The sequence below is a fragment of the Tachysurus fulvidraco genome, chromosome 7 (assembly GCF_022655615.1).
Source record: "Tachysurus fulvidraco isolate hzauxx_2018 chromosome 7, HZAU_PFXX_2.0, whole genome shotgun sequence".
NCBI classification, from domain to species: domain Eukaryota; kingdom Metazoa; phylum Chordata; class Actinopteri; order Siluriformes; family Bagridae; genus Tachysurus; species Tachysurus fulvidraco.
In genome coordinates, this window is record NC_062524.1 from 27,164,115 (window position 1) to 27,183,805 (window position 19,691).

General features: G+C 41.0%; 1 protein-coding gene across 24 annotated transcripts in view; it reads right to left on the reverse strand.

Moving 5' to 3' along the window:
• LOC113650021 (neurexin-1a) overlaps positions 1-19,691 on the reverse strand; it is a 298,946-nt gene that overhangs the window by 201,069 nt on the left and 78,186 nt on the right. For 16 of the 24 annotated variants that reach the window (XM_047815790.1, XM_047815789.1, XM_027158041.2 and 13 more), the window contains 4 exons: positions 17,004-17,305; positions 13,003-13,026; positions 11,771-11,932; positions 2,028-2,469 (listed from right to left, as the gene is read on the reverse strand). In XM_047815790.1, the coding sequence (XP_047671746.1) occupies positions 2,028-2,469; positions 11,771-11,932; positions 13,003-13,026; positions 17,004-17,305 (930 nt within the window). The remainder of the gene's footprint in view (positions 1-2,027; positions 2,470-11,770; positions 11,933-13,002; positions 13,027-17,003; positions 17,306-19,691) is intronic. The other 8 variants (XM_047815788.1, XM_027158045.2, XM_027158040.2 and 5 more) reach the window with 1 other exon arrangement.

Sequence of the window (19,691 nt, forward strand, 5' to 3'; positions counted from 1 at the left end):
GCGGAGGCGGGAATCGAACCCCCAACCCTGGAGGTGTGAGGAGAACGTGCTAACCACTAAGCCACCGTGCCCCTAGACATTGAACATTTTATTGGAAAGTAACCTTCAACCCAGCGTCTGTTTTGTTAGTTCAAACTGTTCAAAATATTTTTGTTTGCCTGCAGAAATAACATTTTGTTTACTCGGTAGCAATTCATCGATTTCATAAATGCAACACACTACAGTTTTTTCTGTACTTTCCATAAAGGTAAAAAACGATAAATGCAGCGTTCTCTTCATTTTAGATGTCAAATGGGTTTTGTGGCTCCCTGTGTTTTTTTTCCTATGGGAAACGGCTCCAAAAGGCTCTTTGAGTGTTTAAGGTTGCAGACCCCTGGTCTATATCTTCCAATAATGCAGCTCAGCCACAGAAGCTACCACAGACTCTTTCTCCTGACTCTTCCTCCTTTTATCTGATGCCATCACTGTTTCACCTGAACGACAGGTGAGTTTTAAAATGTACAATGAATCATCGGGGAACTGAAATAAATAATGGATTTTAACTTGATAGTGTAATCTGCATATAAAATCTGCACAGTAAATTGATGGATAATTGAAATATTAAGAAACTGAGTTACATATATTTATTTGTATTTATATTTAATTACACATCGTTTGTAATTAACACGGAACAACGAGGCACATCGATTTTTAAATATGAATTATTTCACAATTTAAAGAAGAAAAGATGATGTTAATTTTCTGCAAGACAGGAGTCCAGGAAATGTGTTTTGAGGTTTAAAAATTCATCTAATATTTCATTTCGATGTATTCTGAAGACAAATTCAGAGTAAAAATTCAATCCTGACAAAAATACTAAAAATGTCCCTGTTAAAAAAACAAACAAACAAAAAACATGGAAATAACAGTAACAGGAAATGAGCCACAAAAATCAGCTCCGTTATTCATCTCGAGTTTCTCCATTATGAAGGACATCAAGCTCATCTGGGCAAAAGTAGCCATTAAAGCTTGTCATTAAAATTGTCCTCCTTCACCTCTCACAAACTCAGACCTCAGACTCATTAGCTTTAAAAACATTCAAGACTAGAAAAGAAGTAGACGGGAGGAAATTTCTACAAGCGTAGCTCCAGCTTTACTGACACTCAGGTCCTCACTCTCCATGTGGCTCCATAGGGGTAATGAAACGACTAATGTGATTTCCCGCTCTTGAGATGGAGTGGAAAACACAAACCGGTTGGTGAGGGTGAATCTAATTTGCAGCGTGACATTGCGAGGACTTGGCCACAAGCGCATGCTAACAAATTGTTGCTTAGATAAGCAAATCAACACGGATAAGTTGCCAGAGAAGCCAGGGCATGGAGGACGCTCTGCGGGAGAGCCGAGCCGATCCACCGGAGATCTAGACACGCTTTCAGAGTGATGATCGCTACCCCAGCCATGAGGAAACTCAAAACAAGGAGGTCTTTAGAAGCATGGAGATAAAGCCAGATGTGAGGAACTTGCTCAGGGTCATTAAAGATGAGAAGGTATCGAGGGACACATGAACTTTAAACTCCCGGGTCTGAAATGAGCTCCACAAAAACCTGCCTGAGATCTGGATGGTTAGGCTGATGGCTGAAAGCAGCAGCAGATCTCTTGTGCTTCACATTACACAGATGCTCCGTATTTTCCCCGGGAGCATAAAAAAGATAACACAAAAATGACTCAAATCATGTCAGATTATCAACAGTTTACTTAAATATCTGTGGCACTTTGTCATCTACAATGATAAAAGGATAATCGCTTTAAAAAAAAAAGAAAGGGGGAAAAAAAGAAAGAACGAGTAAAGGAGTATGATAAAGACTGGCAGTTACGTCTAAAGGACATTGAGAAAATGACAGAAGAAAAGGTCATATTGGGCGGGCAGGGGGGGTTTGGGGGGAAAATGATTATTTCTTATGTCTCTAAGTGCTCTATCCCCCTTTTACCACAGTGCTCTTTTATTTAGTTATTGTTTAACAAGCCTTAAGAAAAGGAAAGTATCTTACCTGATCTTCCATCCCTCTGGAAGTCCACATGGTACCACTCGCCATCGTTCACCTTTTTATTGACCGCTCGTGTTTTGGTGGTGCCCGAGCCCATGTCTAGGAGCAGGTATAAATGACCATCCAGCATCTCAATGGCGAAGAAGTCCACCTTAAGAGTGACCGGAGTCTTCGCCTCCTTGGTCTGCTGTTTTGGCCTCCCGTGGCTGAACAGAAGTAGCCCGTTCGGTTCCGTAGTGCGGAAGTCAAAGGATATGGAGCCGGTCTTCTTAGCGTTCCACTTATGTAACGTGATGAAAGCTTCCGGTGTTTCAAAGGTGATTGGATCAAGAGTGGCTACGTTTTCACACTTGAAGGCCACCACGCCATGGATCTTCATCTTATGGTCACCCTGCAAAGCCAGCTTGGAAAGCTCCAACCGGACATCGTTGTTCTTATAAACCACCTTAGAAACCAAACAAAAGTGGCAGAATGAAGGAAAAGCGAGTCAACACTTCTACTAAAAGTCTGAGAGGAAAAAAAATCGTTCTTTAACAGAAGGAACAAAAGATGTATCCTGACAACAAAGGACACTCATCTCAAAAATTGTACTTGCAAAACTTTGCTATGTATTACAATAACGTAAAATACAAGCACACCTTCAGGCATCTCCGATTGATATTGTGGGCTTTTTTTTTTAAGAACCCTCGTACGGCCGTCATAAAATTATATGAGAGTAACTAAATTTTATGCTATACGGTCACGTTATCTCCAGAGCATCTATCTTTTTTCTCATCCTTTGGCTTTGTCACAAAGTCTCACAAATGTTACAGTAGATTTTCTCACATCTACTTATGAGGGACCTGCTGTCACTCTCCAGTAACTCAAATAGTCTTTGGCATGTCACTTTTGTTCCCATAAACACACACTTGAGCTTCTGAGACCTCAGCAATCCAGCCACTGGGATGAAAAGAAGCCAAACACCATTATCCAAAAGCAGCACCTTGGAGCATGTGTGTAACCTTGACGACAACTTGTTGGAGTGTGCGGTGTACATTATTCAGTCTAACAAGGGCATCGTAGGAACGTGTGGGATGCAAGTCAAGATATAATAAGAACACACAGCTGAGCACACCGCAGGTATGACCCAGATCTCTCCTGAGGGTTCGGATTGAAATGCAGGAAAAATATATATGTATATATATATATATATATATATATATATATATATATATATATATATATATATATATATATATATATATATATATGTATATATATATCATGAGATCTAAAAATAAACAGCAGCCAGACTTCAGAAAACAGTGAGTATAAAATGTTTTGAGAAGTTCTAAACCAAGTTCTACATTAAAGGCAGGGTCTCCGATTTTTGAGAAACGCTTCAGAAAACTGAGTCGCTCTGAATAATAAACAAAAATCAAAACAAAAATCCAAACAAACGTGTAGCCAATGAGCAGAAAGGGGCGGGGCTTCTCGATATGCGGCGGAGAGAGTGTTCGGTGCGCATGTGTGACATTAGCAGAAAGCGGTTTTAACATTGACATGGAGGATAAAAACAAAGAGAGAAAGAGAAGAAAGACTTACGATAAGGCAAGAAGTAGGACGTGTTAATATAGGATCAGCTTTCCAGCGCTGGAGAGAACTGAAGGAGCAGGAAGTTGGCCACATATTCACAGGTTGGAGTTTCCCGAGTCAATAACTCCTGAGCTAAACGCTGTTACTACACAAATAACACCTCTTTTCTATCGTAGTAATGTAGAGAGGCAGCTACAACCGCGTTTTGTGTAGTAACAGAGTTTAGCTCAGGAATTATCGACTCGGGAAACTCCGACCTGTGAATATGTGGCCGACTTTACTTAAGACGCCGAGGCGCTTTTTTCCTTCTCGATAGGTGAGTAACGTTGGTTTTGCTTTGTTACACAGAACTAATATATGCCTTTGTCCTTTACATGATTATGCTTGTGTGTCATTTTTGCTTGTTTGTTTATCTACAATCGTAATGTTCTTCCCTTCAGCTATGATAAAGACACGTTTCTTTCCGTTAGTCGCCTGGGTTACGTATGTATGTGTGGGCGGAGCTATCGATACAGGGGTTGGAAGGGTTGGGTTAGGGGCGTGTTTGTTTTGGCGAATTTATAAGTCAATATTGGCTTTCAGAAATCGGAGAACCCGCCTTTAATATAGTGGATATTCCGACAGTATGGCCATACCAATGGTTCAAATGGTAATGAGTCAAATCTCCAAGAACTAAACTGAGAAAAAAAACATTTCAGATCTCCTTCTAAAGTATTCTGTCAGTCCTTCAAACAGTCTGTAAGTTTCTCTATGGCTGGCTAGTTTGACGCAGTAGTCCCAGCGGCACCATTGCACATGACTCATCAATCTAAGAAATATAGGATCTTGAAAAGTGCTGCAAGCTTTTACAAACTCTGCAGGTGAATACGAACGGGTGATAGAACGAGTTGTGGTTATGTTGTGCCTTTAACCATATAGGAAACCTTTACAGATTCTTTAGAAAAATAATAAAACTTTGGGCGTTAACAGGATTTAAAGCACATGCTTGCTTATTCAGCAAAGGGATTTGTCCTCAACTCTCAGAGTTAAATGTAATGTGCTAAATATAATAAGGACAAATATCTTTACACTTGCGAAAGACTGAACAACACAGATGGATGAGGTTATATATATATATATTTATAAATCCAAATCCGTGTTAAATTTTAATTGTGCGAACAAAATGGGAAGCTCAAGAAAATGGGCAGAAGACAGGTTCTGGTATGCCACTAGGTTCGACCTTGGGTCTGATAATTTGATGTTTTTTAGGTTACGAGTTTTACTTGGAAATGCAGCTTTGAGTAAAACATCAGCAACAACAGAAGGAGCTGACATTTTCTTTCCATCTACCCAGGCCCTTGTTAAGTTCCTCCTCATCTTTAAACTTGACCACAGATAGTTGCCCCAGGTTGAACTTCCAACCCAGGATGCAGATAATGTACCTGACCTGCCTATCAATCTAAATCTTGTGCACTCATGTACTCTTCCTTATGACCTGTGATGCTTTGAGACATAAAGAAGACAAGTACTTTTGTAAGCAACCTGATATAAAAACTTAACCTTGCTGTCTTTATTCTTAAACTTTCTGGGTGAACAGACTGGTTTCATCTTGGCTGAATCTCCACCTATTTCCCATAACAGCCTTCAGATCCACCTGACCAGAAAGGTGCGGTAGATGGATGAAGTACTGTAGGCTCTGGCATTACCCTTGATTATTGGTATCACTACACCAAAGTTGATCTATATAAAAGTTGATCTGATATAAACAGAAGTCTGTTTTTCAAATCGATCCCTTAAAGCTTCTTTCATCCAACCATTTTCTGTAGCATTTATCCTAAACAGGAACACAGGGAACCTGTAGCCTGTACCAGGGGACAAAGGTGGGAGTCTTTCTACAACCTACTGAAATTGAGGAGGACCTTTAAAGACAGGGTCTCCGATTTTTGAGAAATGCTTCAGAAAACTGAGTCGGGCCGAAAAATAAACTAAAATCAAAACAAAAATCAAAACAAACGTGTAGCCAATGAGCAGAAAGGGGCGGGGCTTGTCGATATGCGGCGGAGGGAGTGTTCAGTGCGCGTGTGTGACATTAGCAGAAAGCGGTTTTAACATGGACATGGAGGATAAAAACAAAGAAAGAAAGAGAAGAAAGACTTACGATAAGGACAAGAAGTAGGACGTGTTAATATAGGATCAGCTTTCCAGCGCTGGAGAGAACTGAAGGAGCAGGAAGTTGGCCACATATTCACAGGTTGGAGTTTCCCGAGTCAATAACTCCTGAGCTAAACGCTGTTACTACACAAATAACACCTCTTTTCTATCGTAGTAATGTAGAGAGGCAGCTACAACCGCGTTTTGTGTAGTAACAGCGTTTAGCTCAGGAGTTATCGACGCGGGAAACTCCGACCTGTGAATATGTGGCCGACTTTACTTAAGACGCCGAGGCGCTTTTTTCCTTCTCGATAGGTGAGTAACGTTGGTTTTGCTTTGTTACACAGAACTAATATATGCCTTTGTCCTTTACATCATTATGCTTGTGTGGCATTTTTGCTTGTTTGTTTATCTACAATCGTATTGTTCTTCCCTTCAGCTATGATAAAGACACGTTTCTTTCTGTTAGTCGCCTCGGTTACGTATGTATGTGTGGGCGGAGCTATCGATACAGGGGTGGGACCCGTTTGGGTTAGGGGCATGTTTGTTTTGGTGATTTTATATGTCGACGTTGGCTTTCAAAAATCGGAGACCCCACCTTTAAGCATGGGGAGAACTTGTAAACTCTACACACACAGGTAAAGATGGAAACTCCCATCTCATGAGATGCAAGTTATACATGCTAAGCTCTAATGCTTGCTGCTCACCTCAGGACATTCCTGATGCTCAACTTCAGCTTGGGGCTCTGTACTGTACCTATGACTGTTTTATAAGATCCCACATAAAACCCTAAAGATGGTTTAATCATAATATTCAAGACAGTCCAGCTTGTCTTTCATCTTCTACACATGTCCACATTAAAGATTTATAATCACACCATTCAGTGTCACCCAGAAGAGGACAGGTTTCTGCTTCTTCTTTACAGTACATAGACTCAGAGTTTTGCCTTTTCCAATGTTGCCTTTTGTCATGCGATTCTTTTCTGTATAGCTGATTTGTCTACGTTTACAATATCTATGGTTAGATGTGCTGGAGTAATTGGATACAATTAGATCCGTTAGTGTTGGTTCAAACGTTCAAGAAAGACGTCAAGCACACAGAAATTCTTTCCCAGAAGTTCACTACATGTACTCTTAGATCACTGAAGACACAGACAAAGTTACAGCTAATCTGAAATGATGTAGCCTGACACATTAAATGTCTCTATAGAAATTGTCAAAAGGTCAATGCTGTCCTAGCTTATTGCATCAGAGTGGAGACAAGCTGACTTGTCTGAGCTTGTCTCTGAAGTGAACCTCACACAAATATTAACAGTGTTACACTAAAGATTTTCCCTTTTTTCCCATTTACTGATGAATGATTAATTATTAGTTATTAGATATTACTGTATGTTACCACTGTGGGGACACGGTGGCTTAGTGGTTAGTACGTTCGCCTCACACCTCCAGGGTTGGGGGTTCGATTCCCGCCTCTGCCTTGTGTGTGTGGAGTTTGCATGTTCTCCCCGTGCCTCGGGGGTTTCCTCCGGGTACTCCGGTTTCCTCCCCCGGTCCAAAGACATGCATGGTAGGTTGATTGGCATCTCTGGAAAATTGTCCGTAGTGTGTGAGTGAATGAGAGTGTGTGTGTGCCCTGTGATGGGTTGGCACTCCGTCCAGGGTGTATCCTGCCTCGATGCCCGATGACGCCTGATATGCACAGGCTCCCCGTGACCCGAGAAGTTCGGATAAGCGGTAGAAAATGAATGAATGAATGAATGAATGAATGAATGAATGTTACCGCTGATAACTAGAGCTGTTTGGAAATTTCTATCACAATTTTCTCCCGAATTTGGCTTCACACCGATTCCCACACATCAGCCATCTTCTCCTACGACAGCCACCAACCAGAGAGGGTGAAGGCCAGTGTGTGCTGCCTACCAACACATCTATTATCTATTTTGAACCGGGAAAGGACAGAGTAACGCATTTAGAAGAAAATCAATGTCTGCCCTCTTCTACATACAGTACATGAGATGCCTGGGGTTGGCTAAGTCACTGTGATTGACACGCGAGTAAAAGTACGCCTGGTTCTCAGCCACGGACGCCGGAGCGAAAGCTTTTTCGTAGCACCACTTGAGAGTAACTGACGTTTTATATGTGTATATGAAAGTCAGCTTTAAGCATTTGATTTTTTACAGTAAATGGGTTAAATTCCCATTTTTTCTATCATGTTTAATATTCCATCAAAAAACAGGGACATGTCCAGTGGGACATGTCCGTATTAGCATGAGGCAGAGAAGTGTTCACTGGAGCTAATCTGGAATGGGTACACAAATACAGTACAGGGAGTATATAAAGCTAGCTTTATGGCCTCTGCTTGTTATTTATGAACGTGTCCTGGTGGGAAACGGGATGGTAAGAGCGTTTGGTTTGTGAACTTGGTCCGTGGCGCTTTTCTGAATTGATGACTTTCGGCTGGAAATATATGACTTATTCTCAATTGGTGATATCGAGATTATTTCTATATGGTGCAAAATAGAGTGTGCAAGCAAAGTCAGGAGAGAGAGAGAGAGAGAGAAAGAGAGCGAGAGAGAGAGAGAGAGAGAGAGAGAGAGAACCAGGTACGATTTTCCATCAGGTCCTCCATTTCAGCCTGACATTCATAAGAAGCCTACAGGGAAAAAACAAATAGCGATTTGAGAAGAACTGCTTGGCACTGGATCCTATCCAGAGGGAGAAAAAAAAAAGAAACAGGTAGTACACCTGCAATTCTTTAGTCACATCGCCCAAGTGCACTGCAGATACTGCCAATAAAATGCAATCAATACGGGGAGTGGAGACAAAGGACACCTTTTAGAGCCTGGCGAAATTGGACCAAGCTCCAATCCCGGCATTTTCCACCAGGCCAGGAGAGAGTGGCGCCGAGCTCATTTGTCACCAGCTCGAAGAACTGACAACGAAGCTATTACCACAACAACATTTTATCATCAGAACAGAGGAGCCAAGAGTCGGAACAGGGGAATGGCAAGACTCAGGAGCGTGACCACGAGCCCGTGTGATCAATCAGAGGCCAACCGTGTCAAGAACCTGGCTGCAGCTTTACACACCATCAGGCAGCCTGGAAGTTACACACAGCCTTGTGAGGGGCTTTTTTTGAGAGTGAAAGGCTTCAGAGGGTCTGATAATGAAGCATCATCAGAGGATTCACACGGCCAATTTATGTGCTTTTTAGGCTCTACACATGATTACACACTTATTTTCAATTCATCTATTTTCACATTTTGTATTCATCCATCCATCCATGCATCTATTTGCTGTAGCACTTATTCTACTCAGGGCCACGAGGAACCTGAAGTCTATTCCATGGGGACACTCTGACACACACACACACACACACACACACACACACACACACACACACACACACACGTTTTTATACGATTCATTTTGGCATGTGAATTTTTGACTTCTGATTCCTTCATTTCTCGGTATCTGGATCTTTCGATTTTTCTTCCGATGTAATTTTTTACATCGAATTTATCGTTTTGTTTAACAAGATGAATTTTTTAGAGTCATTGTTTAATTTATGATTTATTTTCTGCACACGAATAACTTTCTAACTGAGTTTTACATACGTATGTAACCGAGTTCACGTGTAGCGCATAACCTTAAAACGTAGCTGTTTTCACGTACGGACCACATAATCGTGCGGAAAACCGTGATCGTGAGTGCGATGTATCTGTTTCCTGTCAAAAGGAAAGTAATATGAGAACGGAGTAGATGGCAAGGTGTTAATGAGGTGTTCTCAATCACTTTGCACTCGCTCATTGTTTGATTAAAGCAGCCGCCTCTGTAAACCAGGCACGAGTAATTGCTTGCTGTGCTAACGACTCGGGTTGATAAACACGCTCCTTCATCTTCAATTACCTCATTTGGTGCGATGTTAATTTGGAGCAAAGTTAAAACATTGGTGGACGGTGCTAGCGAAACCCTCTCGACTCTTTATAGATGCTCGGCAAGTGATTGAAAAACAGGAGCAATTTGGCTTGAGATGAATCTTGACCTCTTTTGTGTCCCTCCGAGGTTCGGCTAACTCGCGAACGCTCGACACGGACGGCCGTCACCGAGATGCTACGAAGTTAACGGTGATAGCGTAGGAGAATATTTGCTCTACAGAGGCAGTAATATTTCCACATTGTGTTTAAAATGTCGTTGTTTAAAAGCAGGGCTCTTTCTCTTTTAATGAGCTGAGCTCTCTAATGAGCTCGAGAAGGAGAGCAGAGCAGCCATGTGCTAAAGAACCCAAGTGCTAGTTATGGAAAAGTCCCCATAGGACTTTCTTCAAGGTTCAGTGAGGACAGATTCGTCGGCTGGAGGTGGGGAGGGGAGGTTGTAATCTAGGACAGCTGTAAAGATGCAGCGAGAAAGAAAGGAAAAAAATAACCGAGCTTCACCGGCGAGTAGAAATTGAACTTTCGGATATTAAGAGATAAATGACGAGAGGAGAACCGAAGCGCTTTTTAGAAAGTCTAGCACATTGCAAAATGGCTTTTGATGTCCGAAAAACCCATTAAAAAGGTGATGGAAAATTTAAAATACGTAGAATGATTGGAATAACATAAAGTCATGAAGAATGATGAAGCCAGTTTACTCCGTGACCTACACGTGACATTGGACTTTCTAAATTGACGTGAGTTTCTTTAAGCACTGGGTCCTATAGTGTAAACTAATAAGGTTTTGCTCTTCTGTAGTCTGTTTTTAAACAGACTCAATTTCTAACTTCAAGATTAAATTCTCTGGATCTGTATTCAGATTTAAGCCCATAGAGGGGGGGGGGGGGTCTAAACTGAAAGGTTCTGGCAGTTCCGTCCTTCCATTGTCTGACATCACTCGAGTTTAGAAAGGGTTTTGACTAGCGATGTTCGCGGAGCTGTTTATATAATCCCGCCCACACAGGTAGCATTTTTGTTCGTGATGTTTATTTAACAATTTTTCAAAACATTTCTCAAAAATTTTTCCAAATCAGCAATTAAATTTAAACCCCGCCTTCCAGACAAGGCTGTCACTAAGGAAAGAAGAATGAGCTTGAAAGCTGTAGATTCTTAATATCTTGATTTGTCGCGCAAGCTGTAGATTGGTTGCGAACCTTATTGGTAAGCATTCTAAACAAACAAACAAACAAACAAACAAACAGGCATGCAGGATATATAGCTTCTGTGTTTGTTTAGCATTTGTTACAGAACATGATCTTTGCAGGAATCTAGGTCTTGGAATCTCGAGAAGCTTTCCCTTTCCTATTACTGTACACTTTATTTGCTGTTTCTTTATTTTTTTTTTATTTACTACAACAGATGTTAACTCGTCACATTAGTCACTTAATGTCACAAGATACCAAAGCAAGGTTCGAAAGTAACCGATCTAAAATTTTCATTCATTCATTCATTCATTCTCTACCGCTTATCCGAACTACTCAGGTCACGGGGAGCCTGTGCCTATCTCAGGCGTCATCGGGCATCGAGGCAGGATACACCCTGGACGGAGTGCCAACCCATCACAGGGCACACACACACACTCGCATTCACACACACACTCACACACTATGGACAATTTTCCAGAGATGTCAATCAACCTACCATGCATGTCTTTGGACCGGGGGAGGAAACCGGAGTACCCGGAGGAAACCCCCGAGGCACGGGGAGAACATGCAAACTCCACACACACAAGGCGGAGGCGGGAATCGAACGCCCAACCCTGGTGGTGTGAGGAGAACGTGCTAACCACTAAGCCACTGTGCCCCCAAGGTTCGAAAGTAATCTAACTAAATTTTTAATACAAATTATGAAAATCAAATCGTTTAAATATCAAAAGGTGTTTTCAAGAAAAAACAAATAAAAAAGAGGAATTCAGGAGTAATAATAAACTGGATGCAGGTTGGAAAGTAGCCTACTTGTTGCTATAAGTGGTTTGTTCTGCAAGTACAATTTCTGCTAAATAAATTCTTTAGAATTAAAAAAAAAAACGCCAATCGGCAGCGAATTCGGCAAGAATCGAGATGTTTACCTCCTTCAAGCAACCCATGAAGTTGTTGCTAACGGGAGATCCGGGCAGGTCGGCCGTGCTAGGGCTTCCTCCCACATAGAAGAAGTCATCCGAGCCTAGCATGGTGTAGTCCTCCTGCGTGTATCCCGTAGTGGTAAGAATTCCATCCACGGATATCGTAACCTAGACAACAAAGCACAGGAAAAGGACACGCTATACTCTTGTTAAACTTTTGTGCTGCTCTGGATCGACCGCTCATTATAACGACCGTAATACTCTAGCTTTAAATTTCTCCTGATTTTTTTTTTTAAATCCCATTTTCATGTCTTTCTTAGTTAATGAAGCATTTTAACCTTTGTTAATTCACTAAAAAGTTCTAGTTTCTACTTAAGCGTGTAAACCGATTGCCCAATGTGGCGTTAGTGTTTGTGTTAGTATTTTAACATAAAAGTTATTTTGCAGACACAAAAATGGTGTTAGTACATGTTCTGGTAACTAGGTGCCAGTTTTTAGTTTGATTAGTCGTTTTAGTTTTGTATTCCAAAAACTTGAAATGAAAAATAAAGAACATTTCATCTCAGGGTTAGATGCAAGAAGCCGAGTGAAACACAACCACTGCTGGTTTTAACCACACAAAATGAAGCAGAGACAAAACGCCTCATGCTGATTTGCTTTGGGAAGCACATGCGGGCAATGTAAATGGAACGAAGCTACGCTCAGATGCCACACGCTTCATGCTACGCGAAGGGCAGAGCCGGGTGAGCGGGAGGTGTTTTAGGACAGCAGTGAAGATACAAAGAAAAAGCAGCGGGATTGAGAAGATAGTGAAAGTGCTAGGAAAGCATGCCATGCTGAGGTCATGGGGTCACAACTGGCCAAGCCACGGAGCACCAGCCAGCAGATGGTCCTCCACTGCTGTGAACCACTGCTGGATGCAAAAAAGGCACAAGGTGAAGGCCCTGAAAGGCACAGAACTGGACAAGAGGTGAAATAAAGGAAGGAGAAAACCAACCAACCAACCAACCAATCAACCAACCCACCAACCAATCAACTAGAAGCAACCAATGGAGAGAATGTGGAGGGAAAAAAAATTGAGTCGGAGGAAAATAAGTAAGCGGAGAAGTACCAACCGCAAGTCCCCTTTATTTTGGGTTTTATGACGTCTACAGTAAAAAGAAAGAAAAGAAACACACGGCAAACCCAAACTAAGAAACAATTAGAATGATATCTACCGAACAATGTAGTTTGTTTACCATAGCGTGTCCAATGCCTGAATGCTTTGTGGAAAAGGGGGGAGAAAGGAAATTAAAACTGTGAACAGAACAACGACTGTTACTCAAAAAAGATATGATGACTTCTACCAATGTTAGTACACTCTCAGAGAAAAGAAAGATCGGTTAGTAAAATGACACATTCCATGTGGATGACGTTAGTTTCCCACAGCATGTTAGTACCCCAAAAGAAAAAAACGGGCAAACGAGTTTTACGAAGAAAAAAAAAAGCATAACTTCAAGCTGGTGTTCGAATTAAAACTGATTTGTATCTCCGTGTATCTATGTGCACAGCTGATAGTCTGAAAGTATTTTTTTTATGTTCTCTTGATATCACACATAAGAGAGAAGGCCCGAAGCGCGTCGGTCGACCCTCTTTGATGAAAATCCGCTTTGTAATCTGACTCAAATGCCTTTTTTAAGCCTGTTTGGGCTGATCGGCATCCGATGTGCCCGGTTTCGTGGCCTTGAGACCTGACGGCTCCCGTGCCTTCCTCTTTAGGTCGTAGCAATGAAGAAGATCCTTACACAGAAATGAGAGAGGAATGATCTGTTCCCTGACTATGCATGCATTTATAATCATTAAAATGGGCTGGATTCAGAAGTTAAATCTAAGTAATTCGAGATTTGAGCAAGGGCATACTCTGTCTAGACTGCACTCTAGCACTTTCCTTTAAAAACCCATCTCATAAAGTCAGTATTTTAGAAATCTTTAAAGGCAGGGTCTCCGATTTTTGAGAAATGCTTCAGAAAACTGAGTTGGGCCGAATAATAAACAAACGTGTAGCCAATGAGCAGAAAGGGGCGGGGCTTGTCAATATGGGCGGAGAGAGTGTTCAGTGCGCATGTGTGACATTAGCAGAAGGTGGTTTTAACATTCACATGGAGGATAAAAACAAAGAAAGAAAGAGAAGAAAGACTTGTGATAAGGCAAGAAGTAGGACGTGTTAATATAGGATCAGCTTTCCAGCGCTGGAGAGAACTGAAGGAGCAGGAAGTTGGCCACATATTCACAGGTTGGAGTTTCCCGAGTCAATAACTCCTGAGCTAAACGCTGTTACTACACAAATAACACCTCTTTTCTATCGTAGTAATGTAGAGAGGCAGCTACAACCGCGTTTTGTGTAGTAACAGCGTTTAGCTCAGGAGTTATTGACTCGGGAAACTCCGACCTGTGAATATGTGGCCGACTTTACTTAAGACGCCGAGGTGCTTTTTTCCTTCTCGATAGGTGAGTAACGTTGGTTTTGCTTTGTTACACAGAACTAATATATGCCTTTGTCCTTTACATCATTATGCTTGTGTGGCATTTTTGCTTGTTTGTTTATCTACAATCGTATTGTTCTTCCCTTCAGCTATGATAAAGACACGTTTCTTTCTGTTAGTCACCTGGGTTACGTATGTATGTGTGGGCGGAGCTATCGATACAGGGGTGGGACAACATTGGCTTTCAAACATCGGAGACCCTGCCTTTAACAAATTACTCAATGTACAGTTTTAAAATGTTTGATTCGTCTTGCCAACTGTAGACACTACAACAACTGGTCTCATGATCACATGGTTCAATGTAGAAACCTTAGTAGGAACTTAAGGATAACTAAAGCTTCTAAAGAACCCTTCTAATATGCATTTTCCCCTTAAGAAACCACATTTTCTAGCTAAACATTAAAATAATTCAATACATCTAGGGTTAACTTCTTATAAAGTCATTGGGTTGTCTCCATTTGGGAACAAGGATTCTCCATATCATACAGGTCAACGTAGAAATCTTTCAGGAAGCCAGGCATAACTATCCGACCCAAAGAACTCTTGAAGAACCCGTATTTTCTCCTACTTTACATTCTATGTCTAAAACGTTACAATAATTCAACTGCATACATTCTTTGGTTTGATCATCTGTGAGAACTGTATGATAAACCATACAATAGTTCAAATTAAACTATCCAAATCCTTAAACCCATCAACAAAGGGTCTTGAGATTACAGTCTAAATGATCATCAAATAACCCATAATGTGTTCTATTTCTTTTGTCATTTGTTAACAAATATACATAGAATCCTAAAACAAGGTGATCTCCACCAGAGGACGCCTTGATTAAAAATGATTTTTTTCTAAATATTCACATCAAAGTACTTTTGGGAGGAAAAGGAACAAATCTGGAACCGCATCTGGATTATTGGGAATGTCTTAAAATTGGAACTGCATGCAGAACCTTACAAAAGGGTCTCCCTGTCTGTGAGGGCTCTGGGAACCCATTTAGGGAGCTAGAGGTATCTACTGCCCCTTTTCCACCGAGGAAGTTCGAGTGCCGGTTCGGAGCCTAAGTTAGAACCAGTTCTTTCTGTTTCAACCGCCAAAGCACCGGCTCTGAACCAGGAAAAGTGGTTCTTAAGTAGCACCAAAACGTTGCTGGTCTAGACTTAAGAACCGATTGCGTCAGGAGCTGGGGGCGGGGCTACTGTTAGCGCATTTGATAACGTACCTTAAGTATACTAATGTTTAATACACTTTTACTTTACCGCGATATGATACATTATCAGCACACATGATAGTAGGTAGCTACATGCTAAGGCTTACGTGTTTTCCGTGTTAACGATAAAATAACGTTATGTACTTTATCAATTACAACCTCCGTTTATACAGATTACACGGAGCCGCACGGACACGTTTTATTCGCCGCGTTTGGATGCCGATGTAGGTTCGCAAAGCCATGAGCATTAACAATAAAGTAACATCCGCCATTGTTGTTGTGTTTGTGTTTGTCGCTGCTGCGCTAACGTTGCTGGGACACGTGACACGTATACAGTGACATCACACTCGGCACTGTGATGCTCTCTAGCCGGTGGAAAGGCGAACCGGTTCTTAGAAGGTTCGCCAGTGGAACCAACTTTGAACCAGCACTAGCGCTAGCTCTGAACCAGCACCCGGTTCTTTCCGGTGGAAAAGAGGCATCTAATACCCAAAACTGCATTGCCATTACTCTTAAAGGGATCTGGAGCCACAGCAAATGGTATGTAGAACCCTACAACAAAGGCTCTGAGGGATCTGAGTAGAAACTGATATCAAATCGTGTATTAGGTGAAATCTAATGAACACGATCTGTTTCGTTTTTTGATGCTTTTGAATCTCAGCACCTGTCTTAGCACGTCTTCTAAAATGTCCACTGTCTCAAGGACTAGGTTAAAAGAACCATTTTTAGTGTCCTATACTGTATATTCATATTTGGTTCTTTACCAAACCATTCAGTCCATGATTTGTGCTCAGCTTTAAAGATCTTTCTATATAATTTTATCCTTTATAGTGGAATTCATTAAGTTTCTTGGGACACCAGAAAAAAATCATTAAAATCCATTAGGAAAAAGGATCTCTATGAAATTGATATGGTTCTTCTCTCAGTCCCCTAATCAAACACATATGGTTCTTCAGACAGTTCTTCTGCTCTCCTCTAGCTCCTAAAATGATATTACAAACTTTTGCGGGTTCTTCGGTTGATTTTTTTGGGGAACACCATACAGCAGTAACCTCTGGATTAATTTGAAGTTCTTCATGGGTCTTGGTTTGTTGGTCATCTACAGTAGGTGATAGATACGGTCCTTCAAAGTGACATCCTAGAAGAATCTTTTTTTTTACTTTTTAACTTCTGGAAACTTAATATGTGGGCAAAACCGATCAAAGCTCCAACGTTAAAAATGTTCTTTAGGAAGCTGATAAATAAATAAATAAATAAAACCCATCCAGTCTGTTATAGCGACACTGCAATCCCGGTTCCTCCTTCTCTACAGAACCTGGGCTGTTTTTGACTTATGTTCTCAGAGTTATCCCCTGCTCAAATTTGCTTAAGTTCTAATACTTAGTCATTTGAATTTAGATAGAAATGTATAATTCTCTAGAAGTTATTACAACAAAGGCTGAGGATTTGGAAAGAAAAAGAAAAACGTCACTGATTTAAAGGTCTGATTAGCTAGAACCTCCTGCACTGTTACCTGACGAAGATTCCTTGTTACTTTGACATCATGCCAATCATTGTCATTAAACTTTCCATTGACTGGCTCCACCAGGGCTTCAAAGGCCCCGGACCCCAAATTAATGACCAACGAAACCGCCCCGTTTTTCAGCGCCAGGTTGACGTAGTCGGCCGATTTGCCCGTGTGCAGCATCAGTCCGTTCCTCTGCAGGGTTTTGAACGAGAGCGTGATCTCGTCGCTGCTGCTCTGTATCGGGTTCTGCGACAGGTCGTAGCAGAAGTATTCGGAACCTTTGAAGGTCGCCACGTATTCTTCTTTCCCTGAAAAACAAATAGAGAGGGAAAAAAACCTCAGAGGGAGAAAGTTGTTAACAGGAAGTGTTCCATGAGGAAGAATAAAAACAATTCTGGATCATCGGTTGGCGTTTTCAACGAACAGTGAAGGTAGAAGTGATCGCAAAGACTTGACGATAACTCGTGCGGAATGTTAATAACCTGTTATGACATAATGAATGTTGTGTAGCTGCTCCATGATTTAGCATCAGCACACAATGCTGTGAGTTATCAAGTCGTAAGTACGTCTAAAGGACGAGTAGCAAATTTGGCCACGTTCACACCGCAAGTCTTAACGCTCAATTCGGATATTTTGCTCAGATCTGATTTTTTTTGTTTGGCTGTTCACATAAACTTTTAAAATATGGCCTATATCAGATACCAGTGTGAACAGTTTGCTGTTTCGAACTGACCCGCATGCGCAAACGAACGATAACGATGACGTCACACGCAGCACGCCGTCGCGCTAAAAAGTTGGCGACGTTACGGAGGAAGTATTGTATCATCTGGTGCAAGCAAACATATAATGTAATGCTATTATGTGATGTATTCAATGCAAACATTATGAGCTGGTTCACGTAACCACTTTATGTAACACTCTTAACACACACACGTTACCAGTCACGTTTGTGTCATGTTTTCGCTGGCACAAAAAAAGGATTTTTTTTTTTTGTGCCAAGAATTTTTTTTTTTGTGCCGGCAAAATCTTTTTGAAGCAGAGTAAAAGTCGCATCAAATCCGCCTTGGCTGTTCACACTGCAGCCACATTGGAAAAAATCAGATTTGGGGCTGATTCAGGACCACATATGGAAGTGGTATGGAGGATTTGAGTGTTCACACTACTCCTGAAGAAGTCTGACCTGGTCACTTGACCCCACCAGATTTGGGCCACTTTTACCTGCAGTGTAAACGCGGCTTTTCAGAAACACGGTTTAGAGAAAAACTGAAGAACCTGCAGTGTTTTATTCCTCCTACACCACAGCAGATGTATTAAAGAACAACTTTATGCCTTTCATCCATTCACTTCTGTGTAATTGTGTAATTGTGTAATTGTGTAATTGTACAACCATATCCACAAACCAAGCATTACAACGTTACATATACACACGTTTACTTTATTTCTTTTGCTGTATACTGCATTTTGTTTTGGTTCCTTTCCTTTTGGCTCCATCTCCGGAATTAAAAATCACAAATCCTGCCTTCTCTGAGTCCTACAGCACCAACTTCCTGTCTCTGATCAGTATCACTAAAGAACGGACCGAACCTACCGCTGACGTCATGGAAATATACAACGAAGGAGGAAATTTTTGTCTTATTCTTTTATTTATTTATATATAATTTTTGTTCCTGTTTGGCAAAGTAAGATGAATAGCGAATAATAAATAAATAAATAAAGACAGAAAGAAAGAAAGAAAGAAAGAAAAAAAGAAAGAAAGAAAGAAAGAACGAAAAAAATTTCCGCAAAACAACGTTCAAGCAATCTGTACTCAAACAAACAAACAAACAAACAAACAAACAAACAAACAAATAAATAAATAAATAAATAAAAGCTTGAAATACACGACTGGTAATATTAAAAAAATATCAAATTAAATATAAAAATATAAAAAAAAATTCTATTTAGAAGTGTTTAACAGCCGTACCATTTATTAAAACTGTTGCGCAATATTGTCTTGGAAAGGATCCGCTTCCTCATATCATGTGCTTGGTAAAAATGTTCTGGCCCTTAAATAAGCCCCGCCCCTTCTGCAGTTCTTTTCACGTGCAGCAGATGGCAGAAAAAAAAATGTAAACACTGCTCCTTTAAAATGATTTCCATCTGCTCTTGGCTCTTGTTGGGGACTAAGAAGTAGGTTGGTGTGTGTGTGTGTGTGTGTGTGTGTGTGTGTGTGTGTGTGTGTGTGTGTGTGTGTGTGTGTGTGGGCGTGGGTGTAAATTCTAATTTTAACTCTGACTATTTCAAGTTGTTCCTCCCTTCTCCCTGTTGACTATTATTAATTTGAGAGCAACACACACACACACACACACACACACACACACACACACACACACACACACACACACACACATTCCATCTCTGTAAGAATGCAGCTAGGCTAAAAGCCAAATCCAGAAATAGGTAAAAAGGTGTGCTCTGAGACGCTGCTTCTTGTTTTCACTCATGAGTCTGTTTTAGCGAACGCTGCAGCACAACACCAGTCTCTCTTTATTAAAGGGCAGAGATGTCACTCATTCCTCCACCTCCCCGCCTGGAAACATTTCCAAGGTTAGCGCCTCGCATCCAATAGCCTTTATAGAATAAAATCCAAAATAAGATTACTTTAAAATGGCAACTGTACTGAAGCACAGCGTTTCTCATTCGCTCCTGACTTTA